Source organism: Manis javanica, chromosome 13 (assembly GCF_040802235.1).
Source record: "Manis javanica isolate MJ-LG chromosome 13, MJ_LKY, whole genome shotgun sequence".
Taxonomy (NCBI): Eukaryota; Metazoa; Chordata; class Mammalia; order Pholidota; family Manidae; genus Manis; species Manis javanica.
Window position 1 is genome coordinate 51248715 of NC_133168.1, and position 20137 is coordinate 51268851.

General features: G+C 35.1%; 1 protein-coding gene across 6 annotated transcripts in view; it reads right to left on the reverse strand.

Moving 5' to 3' along the window:
* Positions 1-20137, reverse strand: part of MED23 (mediator complex subunit 23) — a 54596-nt gene that overhangs the window by 8819 nt on the left and 25640 nt on the right. For all 6 annotated transcript variants that reach the window (XR_005054738.2, XR_001854350.3, XM_017668345.3 and 3 more), the window contains 11 exons: positions 19271-19414; positions 18022-18167; positions 16837-17082; positions 15129-15271; positions 13985-14159; positions 13198-13361; positions 4588-4712; positions 3363-3565; positions 3094-3274; positions 1962-2132; positions 1301-1517 (listed from right to left, as the gene is read on the reverse strand). Coding sequence is in view for 4 of the 6 variants with exons in the window: in XM_017668345.3 (XP_017523834.1) it covers positions 1301-1517; positions 1962-2132; positions 3094-3274; positions 3363-3565; positions 4588-4712; positions 13198-13361; positions 13985-14159; positions 15129-15271; positions 16837-17082; positions 18022-18167; positions 19271-19414 (1915 nt within the window). In the remaining 2 variants the exon portion in view is untranslated. The remainder of the gene's footprint in view (positions 1-1300; positions 1518-1961; positions 2133-3093; positions 3275-3362; positions 3566-4587; positions 4713-13197; positions 13362-13984; positions 14160-15128; positions 15272-16836; positions 17083-18021; positions 18168-19270; positions 19415-20137) is intronic.

The following is a 20137-nucleotide window of genomic DNA, read 5'->3' on the forward strand; positions in this document are numbered from 1 at the left end:
CCCAATACATTACAAAGGTAGAAAAAACAAGGAAGCAGAACAGTGTATATATTATATATTACTTTTGCAAAAACAACAACCACCACCCCAGAATATCCAAGAAGGAGACACAAGAAACTGTTAACAGTGGCTGTCGACAGAGAAAGAATCTGACTATCGGAGGACAAGGATGGGGCTATTACTTTTTTACTGCAGAGCTTTCTGTACCATGTGCATACACTACCTAATCCAAAAGAATAATGTTTTTAAAGAAATGCCCATTACCTGTTCTGTAGGGCTGAAACACAAATCAGATTTCTGCTTTGGAGGAAGACTTCTTAGATAGAGGACTAAGAACTGTCCCCAGGATAAATACTTTGTCTAGTAGTGGCTGTCCCAGGACTTTCACACTTCTGTCACTGACTCCACCATTGTCTAGTCAGCAGCCTTAGCTTTAGAGTTATCCTTGATTTCTTTCTTTCAATAATCTTCCCATAACCAGCCAATCCAGGTCTATTCCTTCATCCTTGACTATCTGTCCCTTCTTTTTCATTTACAACACCATCACACTTATTTAGATACTAATCACACACCTACATTTTTTGACATAAGTCTTTGAAATGGCTTCCTCGTAAGTTCTACAGCTGAATCTACAACTATAATCTTTCTAAAATAATGTTTTCCATGCCATGACCTTACTCAGTAACTCCTAGTTGACTCTCGATTATCTGCAGGTTATATAACCAAAACTTCCCAGCCTGCCATTTAAGGTAATTTACCATCAGGTACAACATATGAATTTTCAGATTAGCTCAATGAGGAGACTGTTTTCAAATGCTTTGTTTTTAATACTTTCATATTTTTCTAAAGGATTCCTTCTGTTTAGTATGCTCTTTTCTTTTGGTTTATACACAAATCACATACATTATAGTTCAAGTACTATCTATCCAAGAAGCCTGCCAAGATTCATTTAGTTCAGAGTAACAGCAGTCTGTTTTGAATTCATATTTTTCTCCTTCTATGTCCATTGGCAATTAGTCAAACACTATGTAAAATAAGTCATCTCTCACATATCACCTTTTTTAACTCATTACTGTTTAATAACTCATATCACCTGTTTAACACATTACTATGATCTATGTATTCATATTTTATGTTGTCTATTTTATATTTCACAGTATCATTGCCATAGCACTTAGCCTCAAAATAATTTTATTAAAAAAAAGTTAAGCCTTTACAACAACTATTTCCCATATGGCCATGCCCAGAATAGTTTTGTTTATAGAGCTACTGGATGGAATTAAAATTTGAAAAAGCTCACCATGAAATTTATATAAGCCTCCTAGGTGATCTAGTAGAGTTTCCAATGATTTGGATACGGGAAGCAACTCTAAAAATCTGTGGATTACTATATCAAATACTGGAAGGAATCGGAGACACACATTTCCAAAATAGATGGGTAGATAGGGGGACTGGATCTGCACAGGAGGATCGACTTGCTCTGCCAGGCCCTCAAAATACAACTTCTCGGGATATTTCTGTGGAAGTGAGAAAATGGTAAATATTTACGGCATCTTTTTTTATTCTTTTGAAACAAGAGCTAAATAAATTTTCCACTCTTAAAAGAATATGAAACCATGTCTGCTCCTGCAATGCAATAAAATCTAGATTGCAATGCAAGTAAATCCTCTACTTGACAAAAATCTCTATTATCACAAAGAAACACCAAAAGAGACTTATATATAAAAGGTTTTGTAATAATTATTTTCATTTTTGTAAGTACCCATGTCTACTAAAAGTGCAGTTTCAATTTATTAACATTAAAGGTACTCTAGAACCTAGAGAAGCTTACAGAGCTAATTTACCTCTCTACAGACCAGAGAGAAAACAGCAGAGCCACAGAGAAAACAGCTAAATCAATTAGCTAAATAATCTTAGTAAGCTAAAAAAAGGTTGATGGAATGACTAATTGGAATGAGTACCTTGTGGTAATTCATGTGCTTGGTGTGCCAGTCGTTCTGCAGCCAGTGTTCTGGGGAGTTTTCCTTCACAAAGTCACTTACTCGATTTCTAAAATCATTTGGTTTGAGTAACAGCAACTGAATTATGAAATAACAAACCTGTGCTTCATTTCCTTCATGACTACGCATGGCCTTTGAATCAAAGACAACAGGAAAATTAACAATGCCCAACTTGTGCAAAAGCATCATTCTGCTACTTAATAGCCTGCGATACAGTAAAATCTTACTATTAGGGTTTTGTTATATGGCTAATATACCCCAAACCAATTGTTCAGCATTCCACAAACATATCTGACCTTTTCTTGCCTATTTTTGTTTCTCACCATTCCTTCTGCCTGGGATGTTCGCCTTTATTTTTTGAAATTTAATCAACCTTCAAGATCCATCACCTCAGTAAATGTAATCTCTTGTTTTCTGGTAATATTTTCCCTCTACCTCCTTCTTTCCCTTTTATTTGATTGATTTATAGACTTTTCTTATTTCCCCTACTAGGTTATAACCCATCTCTATATTCTTACTCCAAGCTCTGAGGTTAATATTAACCAACTAAGCCACCGCAAATATCACCACTATAGTATTAAAAACATAGCACTTTCTAGCCTGGTTCAGTATTTTCTTAAAATTCTAGACCAAAGTCAGGTAAAAAACCTTTTGGGGATTATTAGGTGGATATGAGAAATATTCGGTTATGACTGAATACCAAAGTGTACAGAAATAGTTATTAGCACCCTGCAAAGAAATGCAGTGCATTTTTACTATCTCCTCCTTTTGTGGGAGCCTTTGAGAATCAACTGAGGATCTAACTGCTTGAACTTTCAGAGCATCACAAGGCCAGGACTATGCCTGCAGTATTTAATTTATGCCTTCTGCACACAGAACATAGCAAATATTTAATATATACTTCTTTAATGACTGAATAAAGAAATGGGAAAACCCTAGCTCTTCCAGGAAGTGACAGCAGTGCTTGATTATAGTATAAATTCATTAAATCCTTAGAAGTGATATAGAGTAGATGAGCATAAGATTCATTTGTCACACACCTTGATTCAAAAGAAAATGAGACAAATTTATTATTAAGTAAGTATATTCTTACCAAGCAGAGAATTAACCTGTCCAATGTAACAATGTTGTACTTCCATACCATGTCATTAAGGATTTCAATGCATTTGTTGAGTTGCTGACCCCCAGCAGATGTAGAGAACTCATATACCAGGAAATCTGCAAAAGTTCGTACATGGGCTACCAAAGCCCTGGCTCCAATTCTCTCTAATACTCTGGAAAGTAGAAGTAAAAAAATAAATTATATTGCTGTATGGTATAATGACTTCCCAAATGGAATGTAGACCTATGTTTTTGACTTACCTATAGCCAATCTGATTAATATGATCTGTGTCCAAGAGCATTTTCCAGAGAAGACAAAGGAAGAGAGGAGAACCTTGCACAGCAAAGTGGGTAATGATGTCATTTTCACTGCTCATTGACTTCCACTTCCTGTACTCCTCCTCCACGTTTTTTTTCAGATTAAAACGGCTTTCCTGAGGTACATTATTTTGTTTGAAGAATGCCTAAAAGGAAGATCAGAAGTTTATTTCAATGGTTGTAGTAAAAAGAACACTGGCTATAGAGTCAAGAAACCAGTTCTAGGTTTGAGTCTGACACTATAAATTCTAGGTGACCTCAAGCAACTTAATTATCAATTATTTTCTATACTGGGAAAATATGTAGACTTTATTACATTATTTCAAAGTTCCTTTTCTAAATTTCCTAAACAGAAATTCTAAGCAAGCCTGAATTCAGTTTCTCCAATCATTTGTTAATACTTCTGCTCATATTTGAAAAAAAAGAAAAAGTAATGTATGTACCCTTTGTTACATACTTTAGTGTATCTCTAACGAAAATCATTACACTAGCCCAGTGGTTCTCAGAGGGTGGTCCCCAGACCACCACTATCAGAATCACGTGGCATCTGTAAGAAATGCAAATTCTGAGGCTCCATTCCAGACCTACTGAATTGGCAGCTGTGTGGCTGAGTCCAGCAGTTTATAGCTAAATAAACCTTCCAGGTGATTCTGGTACGTTTGGGAACTAGTGCCCTAGTCCAATCAGGAGTTATAGAAAAAAGGTGTTCATTATGCCTAAAATTTTCTCTGAAAAGTAGAAGACAAATAAGATTTTCCCTTGTCTATAGTATAAAATCTGAGTTTGTAGTTTTCTCTGCATGCAGAGAAAAAAAATTCAGTCAAGTGTAGCATGTATGTACTCTGTGAAACTCCATTAAATTGTATTTCTCCCCATTTCAGTTCTATGAGAAATAATTTTTCAGATAATGTATTAATTCTTACAAGATTCCAAATCACCAACTAGTAAGATGAAACCCTAATTAAAAAATTTTTAGAATATATCCAGTTATAGACTAGGACAAGGAACAACTCAAGAGATTTTGGAAGTAACAACAAAGATTAAAAAAAAAAAAAAAGAAACAAAAGCTAACTGTCTTTGGATGGCACCAAAACTACCTCTCTAGGATAACAATGAGAGGGAAGAATGATTTCATATATACTCAATATGTAATTGAAGACCAAATTACCTGTAGTGGGCCTGGAAAACAGCTGAGAGTGTGTGAAGCCCAGTTATGAGGAGTAAAACTCATGATGGTCTGAAGTATGTCTTTACACCAAGTTCCCTGAATTGAATCAGAGCCTGTAAAAAAATCTAAACATAAACAAACATATGTGATCCAGATATAAATGACCATATCCACAATTCAAAAATGATTGTCACAGAGAAAGTCATGAACAATTACGTATACTCAGAGAATATCTAGGCAGTACCTTCACTACTTCACTAGTTATATTCAGCTTAGGATACTTTTTAGTTTATGAATGATTTGAATTATCACATTAGTAAATATGAACACAATTAGTGAAAAGAAGAGAGAAGACATTGATAACATTTATTCCTAAGATGACAGAGCACCAATGATACAGCAGTGGTACTGGTCACCATAACTGCTCATTTAGTTCACTCAGAGAATTAGTACTTTACTGAACCAAGGGAATAGAATTAAGAAATGAAATATCCTTTCTGGTGGTTAAGACAGCTATAGACTACAAGTATAACTCTCCAAATCAAAGATGTTTATTTATGTAAAATAAGATTATTTACACAAATGTATTTGAGGTTGATAAATTTAGTAACTATTTCTTTAAAACAGCAGTTCTCAAAGCATGGTCTGTGGACTCTGTGGGCCCCCAGTATTCTTTCCAGTATTCAATGAGGTCAAAGCTGTTAAAATAATACTAAGATACCACTGGCCTGTTTACTTGGTATGTGCACTGGTGGTGCAAAGGCAACAGTGGGTAAAACTGCTGTCCTTTGGAACATATCAAACAGTGGCACCAGACTATACTAATAGCCATTGCAGTCTTTAGCACAACACACTCAGTGGAAAAAAAAGTTACAACTTCACTTAAGTATATCATTGATGAAGAAGTAAAAAAAGGATTATACCTCAGCCCTTAAGCATACCCATTTTTAATATTCCATGTGACAAAGTGTAAGTATGCATAAAATGTCCCAGCTAGACACTGAAGTATAATGGGTATCCTGAGGAAAAGTAGTTATGCAGTTGTTTGAGTACTGAATTAAACTAGCTCTTTTTTTCATGGATTTCCAATTTTACTTGAATGAACATCATCTGACATAAACCTATGTGAGAATGTGGGCAAAAAACAGACATTTTCTTGAAAATTAACAAAGATAGCCTGTCACTTCAAGGAAAACAAATGACTGCATCTTTTACTGATGGTAAAATTTGACTTTTCAAGTGAAAATTAGAGTTTTGGAAAACTTGTTTCCACTACCACAAGCTTGACAGCTTCACAAAACTTGAGACTTTTCTAATGAAACTTGCATACTGACTTTAAAAAATGTAATTTTAGGATACTGTACAATGAAATGTGTCAACATTTTTCAATGTTTTCCAAAAAACTAATTTGTTAAGTTACAAAATATACATGCATTAAAGAAAATCATTAAATGTAAAAGTGGACCAATGGATGATAATGTAACAGAGAACAAAAAGTTCAGAGAAGGAATTCTGGATCCCACATTGCAACTAAAATTTAAGAAACTATCACTTTGGGCTTGGGAAAAAGATGGCGGCATGAGAAGTGAGGCAAAAACCTCCCAAAACGACATCTAACACAAAAATAGAGCAAATACAACTAATGCTGAAAGAGCAACCTGAAGACTGCAGAACAGACTGCCTATATCTGGGGAAAAGAGGAGACCTCACAGAAAAGGGTAAAGTAGCAAAATTGTAATCTGGCAGGACCCAAGCCCTCCCCCTACCACAGCTTACAAGTGGGAGGAAGAGAAACAGCAGGGAGGGAGGAGTAGAAGCCCAGGACTGCTAAACATCCATCCCTGGAGATCTGCTACAGGAGCAAAAATCCACATTACATGGTGCTCTGGAGATCAGTGGAGTTGGAAAGCAGATACAGGTGAAATACTTGGCAAGACTGAGATTACGGCTGCTTGTGGAGAGCAGGTATGCCCCACTGGGAAAAAGAAAGGCAGGCACTTTGAAAGACTTCACAACAGTGAGTGGGGTGCTAAAGGGGCACAGTTTACACAGAGCTTGGAGCTCAGAAGAAAGGGCAGGTGGACAAAATCATCTAAGTACCCTCAGCCCAGTAGGTTGGGAACTATCAGGAGCTTCAGATGCTCCATCCCCCTGGCTAGCAATGCAGCCCTAAGTCCCACCAGTGTAGTACACAGTCTGCTGCTCCTTCCTCCCAGCACGCACTGGTCCAACTCACCTATTGCCTCTGGCATCATGCCAGGCCAGCCAGAGGGTGACCTTATGGCAGCTGCAGGGGCATAGCATAGAAGCTCCTCCCTGTGGGCTCAGCCCACCTGACTGGAAAGTGGAGACAGGCCTTACAGCTGGGAAGGGAGGAAAGAGTTCTTTCTTCCAGGCAGGCAGCAGTTCCACTTGTCTGCAACCTCTACCATTGATACAGGTGCAAGGCAGCTCCAGAAAGTAGAGCCTCTGGGCACTAGAGGGTGCCTCCTACACAAATCTATTATCCCGTAAGCAACACTTAAAAAAATGAAGAGACAAAGGAATTTTGTCCAAATAAAACTCAAGAAAAAACTCCAGAAAGAGGACCAAGTGAGACTGAAATCACCAATATTTTTGAAAAAGATTTCAAGATAACAATCATAAACATGCTCATGGGCTACAGAAAAATATTCAAGATCTCAGGAAGGAGTTCAAGAAAGAGAAACTTTGAAAAATAGAGTATCTGAAACGAAACACACAATGGAGGGATTTAAAAGTAAGTCAGATGAGGTAGAGATGGTAAATGAAACAAATTAGAGAAAGGAAAACAAAGAAGCTGAGGCACAGAGAGAAAAAAGATCTCTAGGAATGAAAGAATAATAAGAGAATGGTGCAACCAATCCAAACGGAACAATATTTGCATTATAGGAATACCAAAGGAAGAAGAGAGAGACACAGGGATATAAAGTGTCTTTTAAGAAACATTTGCTGAAAACTTCCCCAGTGTGGGGAAGGAAATAGTCTCTCAGGTCATGGAAGTACACAGATCTCCCAATACATGGAACCCTAGGAAGACCATACCAAGACATACAATAATTAGAATGGCAAAGATCAAGGACAAGGACAGAGTATTAAAAGCAGCCAGAAAGAGCAAAAAGATCACATACAAAAGAAAATCCATCAGGCTATCATCAGACTACTCAGCAGAAACCTTAGGAGCCAGAAGGGAGTGGCATGATATATTTAATGCAATGAAGCAGAGGGGCCTCAAACCAAAAATACTCAACCTGGCAAGATTATCATTTAAATTTGAAGCAGGGATTAAACAATTTCCAGATAAGCAAAAGTTGAGGGAATTTACCTCACACAAACCATCTCTACAGTCTATTTTAAAGGGACTGCTTTAGATGGAAATGCTCCTAAGACTAAATAGCTGTCAACAAAGAAAATAAAACCACAGTAAAGGAAATAGACCCATTAATTACTAAGCAAATGCAAAACTAAATAAACTATGCATAAAATTTGGCAAGGGATACATGAAGAGTACAGAATATGATACCTAGTGTATAAAGAATGGAGAAGGAAGAGGAAGAGGGAGGAAAGAACCTTTAGATTCTGTTTGTAAGTGTAAAAAATGAGTTAAGACAGACTGTTAGATAATAAGAAAGCTGCCCTTGAACCTTTTTTAACCACAAATCTAAAGCCTACAATAGCAATAAGTACATACCTATATTGATAATCACCCTAAAAGCAAATGGTCTGAATGCACCAATCAAAAGATACAGAGTTACAGAATGGATAAAAAAATAAGACCTATCTATCTATCTATCTATCTATCTATCTATCTATCTATCTATCTATCTATCTATCTATCTATCTATATATATATATTGCCTATAAGACATTCGCTTCAAACCCAAAAACATACACAGACTAAAAGTGAAGGGATAGAAAAAAATATTTCATGCAAATAATAGGGAGAAAAAAGAAAGAGTTGCAGTACTTAGACAAAATAGATTTCAAAAAAAAGAAAGTATCAAGACACAAAGAAGGACATTACGTAATGATAAAGGGATCAGTACAACAAGAGGATATAACCCTTATAAATATCTATGCACCCAACACAGGAGCACCTACATATGTGAAACAAATACTAACAGAATTAAAGGGGGAAACAGAATGCAATGCATTCATTTTAGCAGACTTCAACACATCACTCACTCCAAAAGACAGATCGATGAGACAAAAAATACCTATGGAGACAGAGGCACTGAACAACACATTAGAACAGATGGACCTAACAGATATCTACAGAATACTCCAGCTAAAGCAGCAGGATACATATTCCTCTCAAGTGCACATGGAACATTTTCAAGAATAGATCATATACTAGGCTACAAAAAGAGCCTCAGTAACTTCAGGATTGAAATTGTACCAACCAGCTTCTCCGACGACAAAGGTATACAACTAGAAATAAATTATGCAAAGAAAACAAAAAGCCCACAAACATGGAGGCTTAACAACATGCTCCTAAATAATCAATGGATCAATGACCAAATAAAAATAGATATCAAGCAATATATGGAGACATACGAAAACAGCAACTCAACACCCCAAAACCTGTGGGTGCAGTAAAGTTTTAAGAGAAAAGTATATAGCAATACAGGCTTACCTCAAGAAAGAAGAACAATTCCAAATGAACAGTCTAAACTCACAATTTATGAAACTAGAAAAAGAAGAACAAATGAGGCCCCATGTCAGTAGAGAGAGGCACATAATAAGGAACAGAGCAGAAATAAATAAAATCAAGAAAAATAAAACAATAGATAGAATCAATGAAAGCAGGAGCTAGTTCATTGAGAAAATAAACAAAATAGATAAACCCTTAGCCGGACTTATGAAGAAAAAAAGAGAGTCTACACACACATAAACAGAATCAGAAATGAGAAAGGAAAAATCACTACAGACACAATGGAAATACAAAGAATTATGAGAGAATACTATGAAAAATTATATGCTAAGAAACTGCTGGATAACCTAGAAGAAATAGACAACTTTCTAAAAAAATACAAACTTCCAAGGTTGACCCAGGAAGAAACAGAATATATGAACAGACCAATTACCAGCAATGAAATTGAACTGGTAATCAAAACCTACCCTCAAACAAAACCCTGGATCAGATGGCTTCACTGTTGAATTTTATCAAACATTTAAAGAGCTAATACCCACCCTCCTTAGTTTTCAAAAAAGTAGAAGAGGAGGGAACACTTCCATACTCATTCTATGAGCCCATCATCACTAATACCAAAATCAGACAAAGATACCAAAAAAAAAGAAAATTACAGACTAATATCCCTGATGAACATAGGTGCAAAAATACTCAACAAAATACTAGCAAACCTAATTCAAAAATACATAAAAAAGATCATCCATCATGACCAAATGGGATTTATTCGAAGGATGCAAGGATGGTATAATATTTGAAAATCTATCAACATCATCCACTATATCAACAGAAAGGACAAAAGGATCACATGATCATCTCAACAGATGCTGAAAAAGCATTTGACAAACTACAACACCCATTCATGATTAAAAACTCTCAAAAAAATGGGTGTAGATGATATGTACCTCAACATAATAGAGGACATATACAACAAACTCACAGCCAACATCATACTTAACAGCAAAAAGCTGAAAGCTTTTTCCTCTAAGAACAGGAACAAGGCAATGATGGCCACTCTCAACACTTTTATTCAACATAGTTCTGGAGGTCCTAGCCATGGCAATCAGACAACACAAAGAAATAAAATGCATCCAGATTGGTTAAGAAGTTAAACTGTCCCTGTTTGCAGATGACATGATAGTATACATAAAAATCCCTAAGGAATCCACCAAAAAACTACTAGATTTAACATCTGAATTCAGCAAGGTTGCAGGATACAAAATTAATACACAGAAATCTGTGGCATTCCTATATATTAATAATGAACTAGCATAGAGAGAAATCAGGAGAACAACTCCATTTACAATTGCATTAAAAAGAATAAAATACCTAGGAGTAAACCTAACCAAAGGAAGTGAAAGACCTATACCCTGAAAACTACAAGACACTCAAGAGAGAAATTAAAGAAGATATTCATAAATGAAAATCTATCTGATGCTCATGGACAGGAAGAATTAACATTGTCAAAATGGCCATCCTGCCTAAAGCAATCTACAGATTAAATGTAATCACTATCAAAATATCAACAGCATTCTTCAATGAACTAGAACAAATAGTTCTAAAATTCATATGGAACCACAAAAGACCCCAAATAGCCAAAGAAATCCTGAGAAGGAAGAACAAAACTGGGGGTATTATGCTCTCTAACATCAAGCTCTACTACAAAGCCATAGTAATCAAGAAAATTTGGTACTGGCACAAGAACAGACCCATTGCTCAGTGGAACAGAATAGAGAGCCCAGATACAAAAGCTGAAAAGCTTTTTTCTCTAAGATCAGGAACAAGGCAACGATGCCAAGCATATATGCTCAATGAATATACAATAACGAAGTCATGGGTATACAATGGGGAAATGACAACCGCTTCAACAAATGGTGTTGGCAAAACTGGAGAGCTACATGTAAGAGAATGAAACTGGATTATTATATAACTCCATACACAAAAGTAAACTCAAAATGAATCAAAGACCTGAATGTAAGTCATGAAACCATAAAACTCTTAGAAGAAAACACAATAAAAAATCTCTTGAATATACACGATCTACTTTTTTTTGAATACATCTCTTCGGGCAAGGGAAACAAAAGCAAAAATGAACAAATGGAACTACATCAAACTAAAAAGCTTCTGTACAGCAAAGGACACCATCAGCAGAATGAAAAGGCATCCTATAGAGCTCACATGCCTCAACAGCCAAAAAACAAATAACCCAATTAACAAATGTGTGGAGGATCTGAACAGACACTTCTCCAAGAAAAAATAGAGATGGCCAACAGGCACATGAAAAGATGCTCCACACTGCTAATTACCAGGGAAATGCAAATTAAAACCACAATGAGGTATCACCTCACACCAGTTAGGATGGCCAACATCCAAAAGAGAAGAAACAACAAATGTTGGCAAGGATGCAGAGAAAGGGGAACCCTCCTACACTGTTCTTGGCAATGTAAACTAGTTCAACCATTGTGGAAAGCAATATGGAGGTTCCTCAAAAAACTGAAAATGAAAATACCATTTGACGAAGTAATTCCACTCCTAGGAATTTACCCAAAGAAAACAAGATCCCTGATTCAAAAAGACATATGCACCCTGTTTATTGCAGCACTATTTATAATAGCTAAGATATGGAAGCAATCTATGTGCCCATAAGTAGATGAATGGATAAAGATGTGGTACATATACACAATGGAATATTACTCAGCCAGAAAAAGAAAACAAATCCCATTTCCAACAACATGGATGGAGCTAGACGGTATTATGCTCAGTGAAATAAGCCAGGCAGAGAAAGACAAGTACCAAATGACTTCACTCATTTATGGAGTATAACAACAAAGCAAAACTGAAGACACAAAACAGCAGCAGACTCATAGACTCCAAGAAGGGACTAGCAGTGAACAAAGAGTGGGGTCTCAAGAGGGTAGGTGGGGAGGGAGGGAGAAGGGGATTAAGGAGCACTATCATTCACAATCATAATATAGGTAGGCCAAGGGGAAGTCAGTACAGCACAGAGAAGACAAGTAATGACTCTACAGCATTGTACTACGCTGATGGACAGTGACTGCAATGGAGTTGGGGGTGGGACTTGATAATATGGGTGAATGTTGAAACCATAATGTTGCACATGTGAAACCTTCATATGATTGTATATCAGTGACACCTGAATTTAGAAAAAAAAGAAACTATCATTTGTCCAATTTTGTGCGATGTCAAAGAATATTCATAATTAGCTGAAAAGGCTATTAAAATACTCAAATACTCCTTCCCTTTCCAACATATCTAGGTAAGGCCATATTTTCTTACTTCCACTAAAATAACATATTGTAATAGATAGAATAATATATTTCATATAAAACAAATAATAGTAGAATATGAGACTCCATCAATTTTCCTTTATATCAGACACTAGAGAGATATAAAAAAATGTAAAACACAGCATGTCTTCTCATGAAAGTTTGTTTTGGAGAATTTAGGGTTTATTTTTCATAAAAAATATGTAATTTTTAATATGTAATAGGTTATTTTTTAATGAATAAATTATTTTAAATACTTCTGCTTTAATATCTAATAAAGTATTAATGAATATAATCCATATAACAGAAAACCTTTGGAAATTTCAATAATTTTTTTTTTAGGGATGTAAAGTAGTCCTGAGACCAAAAAGTTTAAGATTCACTACTTAAAAATGATGGAAGATGGCTGAAAACTAATGCTTAACCTAGTTAAAATGACAGTACACAGAAGAACTACATTAATGACTGAAATGATGAAGGTATCAAAACAACAACTTTTTTTGGAACATGTGAAGGTGTGTTTTCAGCATGTTACCCCCTTAGTAATCAGTAAGGACATAGCACACTCTGATTCAATCTGTTTTTTTGTCGCTGGTGGCTACGTGTCCACTGTACCTGTTACGTGAGTTGCTCTAGCTAAGGTCAGTATCAACGCTCGGTTCAGTTCTTCAGATTCTGCGGAGAGTACGGTTTTGGGATCACTAAGGAAGCGTGTGAACTGCGGTTGTACCTCTGAGCTACCTAATGCAGTTATAAGCCTGAGTGCAGTGCTTTCAACACTGAAATGTGAGAGAACAAAAAGAAATGTGAAAAAGTTAAGTTGCATACAAAATTTTAGAATTATAGAATTAAATCTAATTCTAGGTTAATTACAATGGAAAAAAATGCTAACTATGAATTTCTCCTCTTTGATTAAAAAAAATCTCTTTTGCATGAAGATGAACTTTGCTTTTGTTTTACAAACTGGAGGAGCCAAATTTTATAGCAAAACGATCTGATCATGCAGTAAAGATACCTTATAGTCTGTAGAACTAAAAAATTTCACCTACAACTATATTTCAAAAATGGCATTTTTTAATCAAGTATATTTTTACTTAGAGAAAAGTCAAAACGACATGCTGCTTTAACCATAATCTGACATAAATTTAGTATTCTAAAGGGCTAAATAATAATATTTAGTCAAAGGCCTTGGAAGTACTTATTCTCAGTCCAGAGATCCCAAAGCAAGTTACTCAACTATCTTCATAAGTTTCTATTTAAAAAGCTGGTTTCTTTCTACGCTGGAAATTACTCCAGAAGCACAGGAGTTTAAAGACAAATGAATAAAAATATTACAAAGCAAAGGATTATGATCCCCATCTTCAACAAAGTTTCTAATAAAATTTAAGGGCAGTAAACTCACCAGAGGTGGAGCTGGTTCTGGTTTGTTTGTGCCACTGCAGCCAAAGTATGAAGATGACTGAGGAGCTGAACCCTGTAATGAGGCTGAATGTGGTGCATCCGGTAGCTGAACATCTCAAGAAGTGTGTGTAAGATCCCCCAGGCATGAGACTTGAAAACAGTTGGCAAAAGCTGACCTTGAGGAACAAGACAATTTTAGGCAGCATTAGTAAAGCTATGCATTAAGAAGATATGCTCATACACACACTCACACACACACACACACACACACACACACACACATTTTCCAAATTATCTGTATAATTTCTACTTTAAGGGAAAAAAAATTCAGCTCCTAATTATAATACCAAGTTTGCCTTTTTTCTGGAATTTGACAAATGATAATAAGTTCATTTGGAAAAATAAAATAAGAGATAAGATATTTTAAAAAGGTACTCTAACCTTCTTCATTTCTCAGTTATTTTTTAAAGTTAATATGTTTCCAACCTTTTGAAGCATGAGAATAAATTTTTATTATACAAATTGCATCACACTTGCTCTTATTCTCTCTTCTTTTCCAGGAAAATTTTATTCCACTCTCAATTATCTGAGAAGATTAACTACAGTTAAAATTAAAATGTACTGCAGTGGTGAAAAGTGAGAATTACCATGAATCAGAAAAAGACTTGTATGTTAGAAAGCATCTATTACTTGGAACTGCATAATTACTAACAGACACTATAAGCTGTCTTCTACAATGCAGGAGAACTCCTTCCCTATTGCCAGGCAAACTTAGTACTCATTGCTGCCCCAGTAGCAAACAGAAAAGGCAAATGGGACTGCGTTCTTGCATGAGGGCAGAGCATGTCTGTCCAACTCACTGCATCCCAAGGAACTGGTACAATACCCCTTTCTCACTGTAACTTTACTTAAAATGCAATTAATTCCCCTGACTCTCACGCTTATCTTTTATTTTTCTCTGTAAGACATCACCTGCCATATTTTACATTTCACTTATTTACTTTTATGTCTTTCTCCCTCATTAGCAGATAATCTCTATGATGGCAGTGACTTCTGTATAGTACTGTATCCTTGGCATCTAGAAGAGTAACTGTTGAGTTAATTAATGGGTTAGTGGTTATAAACACCAGAAAGTCCTGTCTTACTGATAAATCCTTTGATGCCCAAAGACTCTATTTCCATGTAGACCAATAAACGACTGTAAGTTTCCACTAGGGCTGGAGCCAAGGCCACACCGGACTTTGCATGAGCAAGTTTTATCACTCTGGTAGCAATGCTATGAATAAGGCTAAGGAGAAACAAAAGGAAAGAAAATAAAAAACCATATATTTGACATAAATATAGTGGTTACTCTATTTATAAAGAACTTGGTATAAACCAAACTTAAATATATGAATCGCTCCATTTTAATCACTGAAGTTGTGTAGGATATTGGTAGTGATGCATTGTACAACCATAGACTAATTTTCGTTTCCATGGTGCTTTCAATTTGTATCAGGATCCCTCTACTCACAGAAGAGCAAAATTTGGCTACAGCTCATAAGAACATGCTTGAAAACAACAAAAACAAGAACTAAACCCCCAAAAAATAAAAATAAAAAAAGAATACGCTTTAGTGGTTTTAGTCTTTTCCTTTTTCAAATATGTAAATAAAACTATTTGAGAAATGAAATAACTTTAATTAGAGAATTACTTAATAAATCACTGCTAAGACCTAAATGTTAGGCTCCAACAGGGTTTTCCTCAACTCTCACACATGCAGGTAAAGCATGTGTATATTCTATCACAACATCTACCATGTGAAAAAGATCATAGCTTTTCTAGAACTGATGACCCACCTGCAGGCCCACAGATACATTCTCTTACCTATACAGTGTTTGAAGTTCTAGCTGAAGACTAGAAATAAAAACCTGAATTTCTAGCCCTTCCTAAAAAAATTTAGATGAGCTAAGCTGCACTAGTCTGCCTTCTCATATTACATAAATTAGTTCAAGTGGCAGTATGATGAGATGAGTCTTTCAGGGTACACTCAGCCTCAGCCCCTTCTACACACACATGCTCCATGTGTGCTAATATCTGGCTCTCTTTCACTCAGCACCAGGCACACTCATTTGCATTATCAGTTTAGCTTGTAGGGGCACTTGTGGTTCTAGAATCACACCTGCTATAGCCTTTTCTGTCTTCTAGAAGTCATAATGTCAAATCTAAAAGTATCTATTTGTAATCAATATAGTAAAGGCATTATAATTTTTACACTCCTGGACTCAGAAATTTTACTTCCAAAAATTGTTTAAGGAAAATGTAATTACAGATAGGTACAAAGACAACCATAAAGACAGTCTTCACAGTCATCTTTATAATACTAAGACATTGCAAGTAATGTCAATGTCCAACAATGTGGAACTGACTAAATAATCATATACAGCCACATGGAAAGACTTTTGTAGCAATTAAAACAGATGTTTTTGAAGAACACTAGACCTAAAAAGGTATTTGATACACTATCATGGGAAAAGGATGGTTATAAAATAGTATTGCCGTAAGAGCACATTTTGTTAAAAAAACAAAACAAAACATAAATTCATATATTTATATATAGAAAAAAAAGACTCAGAACATACACAAATAATTCTTATAATGCTTATTTCTCATGGAGGGATTATGGCAACTATTTTCTTTGAGTTTATTTGTATATCCCAGAAAAACCTATACTAAAAATACCATTTTTCTAATAAACCTAATGATTTTAAAAAAGTGAACTTGACCATAAAACACACACATGTAATCATGAAATCAAGTCTGTACTATACTGCTATCAATTTTTTGACTTAGGACCAAATAGAAAGGACATACCTCATTTTGGCATGAACTGTCAGTGAATCCAGGAGGTTCATTGGTAAGGGGGTAATAGAGCCTGAAGCCAAGCAGCTTGTTCCAGGAAGAGGTGTCCTCATAATTCCATTTCCATAAATAGTTTCTACCAGAGCTCCCATGGGTAGTGTAAAACATTCTGAATTTGTAGAGTATGCATTGCATAGGAGGGCAATCTTATAGTCATTCATTTGTAAACTTTTATTTCTAAGACTCTGCTGTAGGAACCTAAAGTTTTAAGTTCCATTAAAAAGAAAATTGCAAATAATTTTCAGAAAGTTAACTTGCGTTTTTAAAAATGTTTAATTTCATGCAATTATTTACTAAGAATTATCTTTATTCATAAAGGTATTATAGTTTCTGCCCAAGAGGTAGAGTGGAAACACACATAAAGGTTTCAGTAGCATCTCAGAAAGAACTTAAACATTATTATAATGAATATTTGTTAAGTATATCCTACCTATACAGTACTAAGATTCAGATAATGAATAACTCACAAATTCGTGAACTAGGTAATTCATTTATTATCTGTCTGCTTAAGCACAATAATTGCCTTCATTATAGATGTCCCTATGGAAAGATGGTTAAGGGGTGTCTCATAAAATAAAAGCCAAATGCAATGTGAGGTTTGACTGTCCTACAGTATCATATGAAGAGATTTTTTGCAGTCCATTTCAGAAGTTCTAGGTAGGAAGTTCAGCTACTCCTCACGTCTGTGAATGAAGCCCAGTCCTACATAAAAAGAGCATCTGCTTTTAGTAATCACAGCTTTGACAATGATGCCAGCCAGATCAGCTTAGTCAATACTGGCAGTCCAGGGAGTGAAATATTATCTCAGTCACATTAGGCTCAAATTCCAAGTTTTGAAACATACTTTTGGAAATTAAGAACTTTAATTGAGATAAAACATATAAAAACAAAATTAGACTTGAAAATTAAAAAGATATATACTCACATACATATAAACAGGATTAGTTTGCTTCTAGTTGTTTTCTGATACAAGTATTGGTCAGTTTCTCTTGGTATGACATACACATTAAATATTCATCCTTACCTCCAGTGGTTGTGGTGCGATTTCCGTACTTCATACAAATACTGAAACCAGTATTAGTCTATAATCCACTATTAAATTTGATAAAATTAACTGGCAATCTACAAATAACTTACTCATGGTGAAGCTTTAGGGAGTGAGGTATTGGAATCTGTAGCTTGGAGTTGTCGTTTTGAGCTTTTCTATTGAGATGAATCCAAATGCAAGTCATTGCAAAGGCATGAGTTGACTGGGGTTTGTTAATATCAGGAACTGGGATGCACTGAAAAATAACAATTTGCATATGATAAAAAAGAGAAAAATCAACTAGTTAAATGCATTCTAGTAATACGTTTTTGATATAACTCTTTTTAAAAATATGCTGCATAATTTAGTTCCAATTGTTCTTTGACTATTCAATAATACAAATCAGAAGACCTACCAGCTATAAAACATTATAACTATTATAAGATTGTTTCTACTTGCCAAGAAAATAACAAATTCACACATGCTTAGTCAAGCTTTTCCTATTGGCACAGAGAATTCAAAATCATTTTTAGATTTTTATGTAAACAATCATTATGAAATCTTACTAAATGTGATAAATACCCTAAAAACAAAGAATCCCTGTAAGTCACACATACGCTTCTCAAGAACATACAAAAATAAATATGCAGGCTAAATGAGTATCATCATATTCAATATATATAATCATATATAATATACATAGTGTATATTGATGGAAGAAATAAAATGGATGTCTGGAATTTGTTTTAAAATTGTCTGGCATTAACAACAGAAGATGAGGAGGAAAGATGAAACCATATTTCCTGGTGATGAATACACAGGAATTTATTTTTCTACACCCATTGCTATTTTTGAGCATTTAAAAATCTCCACAAACATACTTCTAAAAAATGGCATCATCAATATATACCATATTTTACTCAAATACAATGTAAAACACTCATGGGTGTTTGTGGGGCATACTCAATTGGCAAACAACCCAAAAGATATTAAAAGTCACTGATTTTATTTGGCCATTCAATGATGTGCATAGAGTGAAACAACTGAGTGCTTTTTAAAACTTTAAACCTATTTAGAATATAGAGAAAGAGCCTGCTATACTATCTATTCAATTGTGATTTTAAGATAAACTTTAGAAATAATCTAATTGGACTTCATTTTACATATGAGTAAACTAATGCCAACAGACACTGAATGCCTGTCCTATGATCATGGTTAGTCACAGAACTGGGAAAAGAACTCGTTTCCAGCTTCCAAATCCAGTGTTTGTTTGTTTTTTTCACAAAATCATGCTAAAATTCTTAAACATAAATTAGATATAATCACTCAGCACAATGTTAATTATTCAGTAAAACTTACTTCTTTTTCTGGGTACAGAAGGTCAAAGAGCTTCATGACAGGAAGAAAATCAGCTAGTGCATTTTTCTGAATACTTCCGGAAATGAATTGCAGGAGAACCCACATTAGGTGATCTCTGCCTTTAATCAGTCCTCGTCCTGCTAACTGTAGAAGATGTTTAAATACAAACCTACACAGTTAGTTAAACAGTAAAATTTAAAGGGTCAGAGGGGAAGAAAGGAGAAACCCTGCTTTCAGAAAGATAGCATCTAACTTTGGCATTTACTAAATATGTAGTCTCAACCCAAGATACACCAAGCAAAGCCTTTTAAACTATTTAGTATTAAGTTTCTCCCTGACCTCCAAACAACTATGCATATCAAAATTAAATGTTTTAGGACTTAATTAAGTTGATTATGTATACATGAGAATCAAGTTTAATATGAGATAATTACTAAAAATATCTCATCAAAACACAAGAAATACTTTATTATACCAAGGAGCATTTTTTAAATTTAAAATCCTCAGGGATTGGTTATCAAAAACCACTTTTCCTGGCTTCCTGTAGTTTACAACAGAAATCAATGGTGGTGAGCAGGTGGGGGTTAAGTGGTGGTTGAAAGGATTTTAACTTTTAAGAAAATTTTTCCCAATAATAATCCATAGTGTAGAGCTATTATACGTATATTTTATTCCCATTTGATGCATCTTTAACCTTATGACTAAAACCAACTCTTCCCACAAACTTCTACTTCCACCTGTATTCCCCATTCTGGATTCACTGTCTTATCTTTCCATTCATTGCTAAAGTAGAAACCAGTGAATGATCCTAGACTGCTGTTACTTCCTCTTACCTATCAGCACCAAGTCCTGTTCACCTCTCAGCAA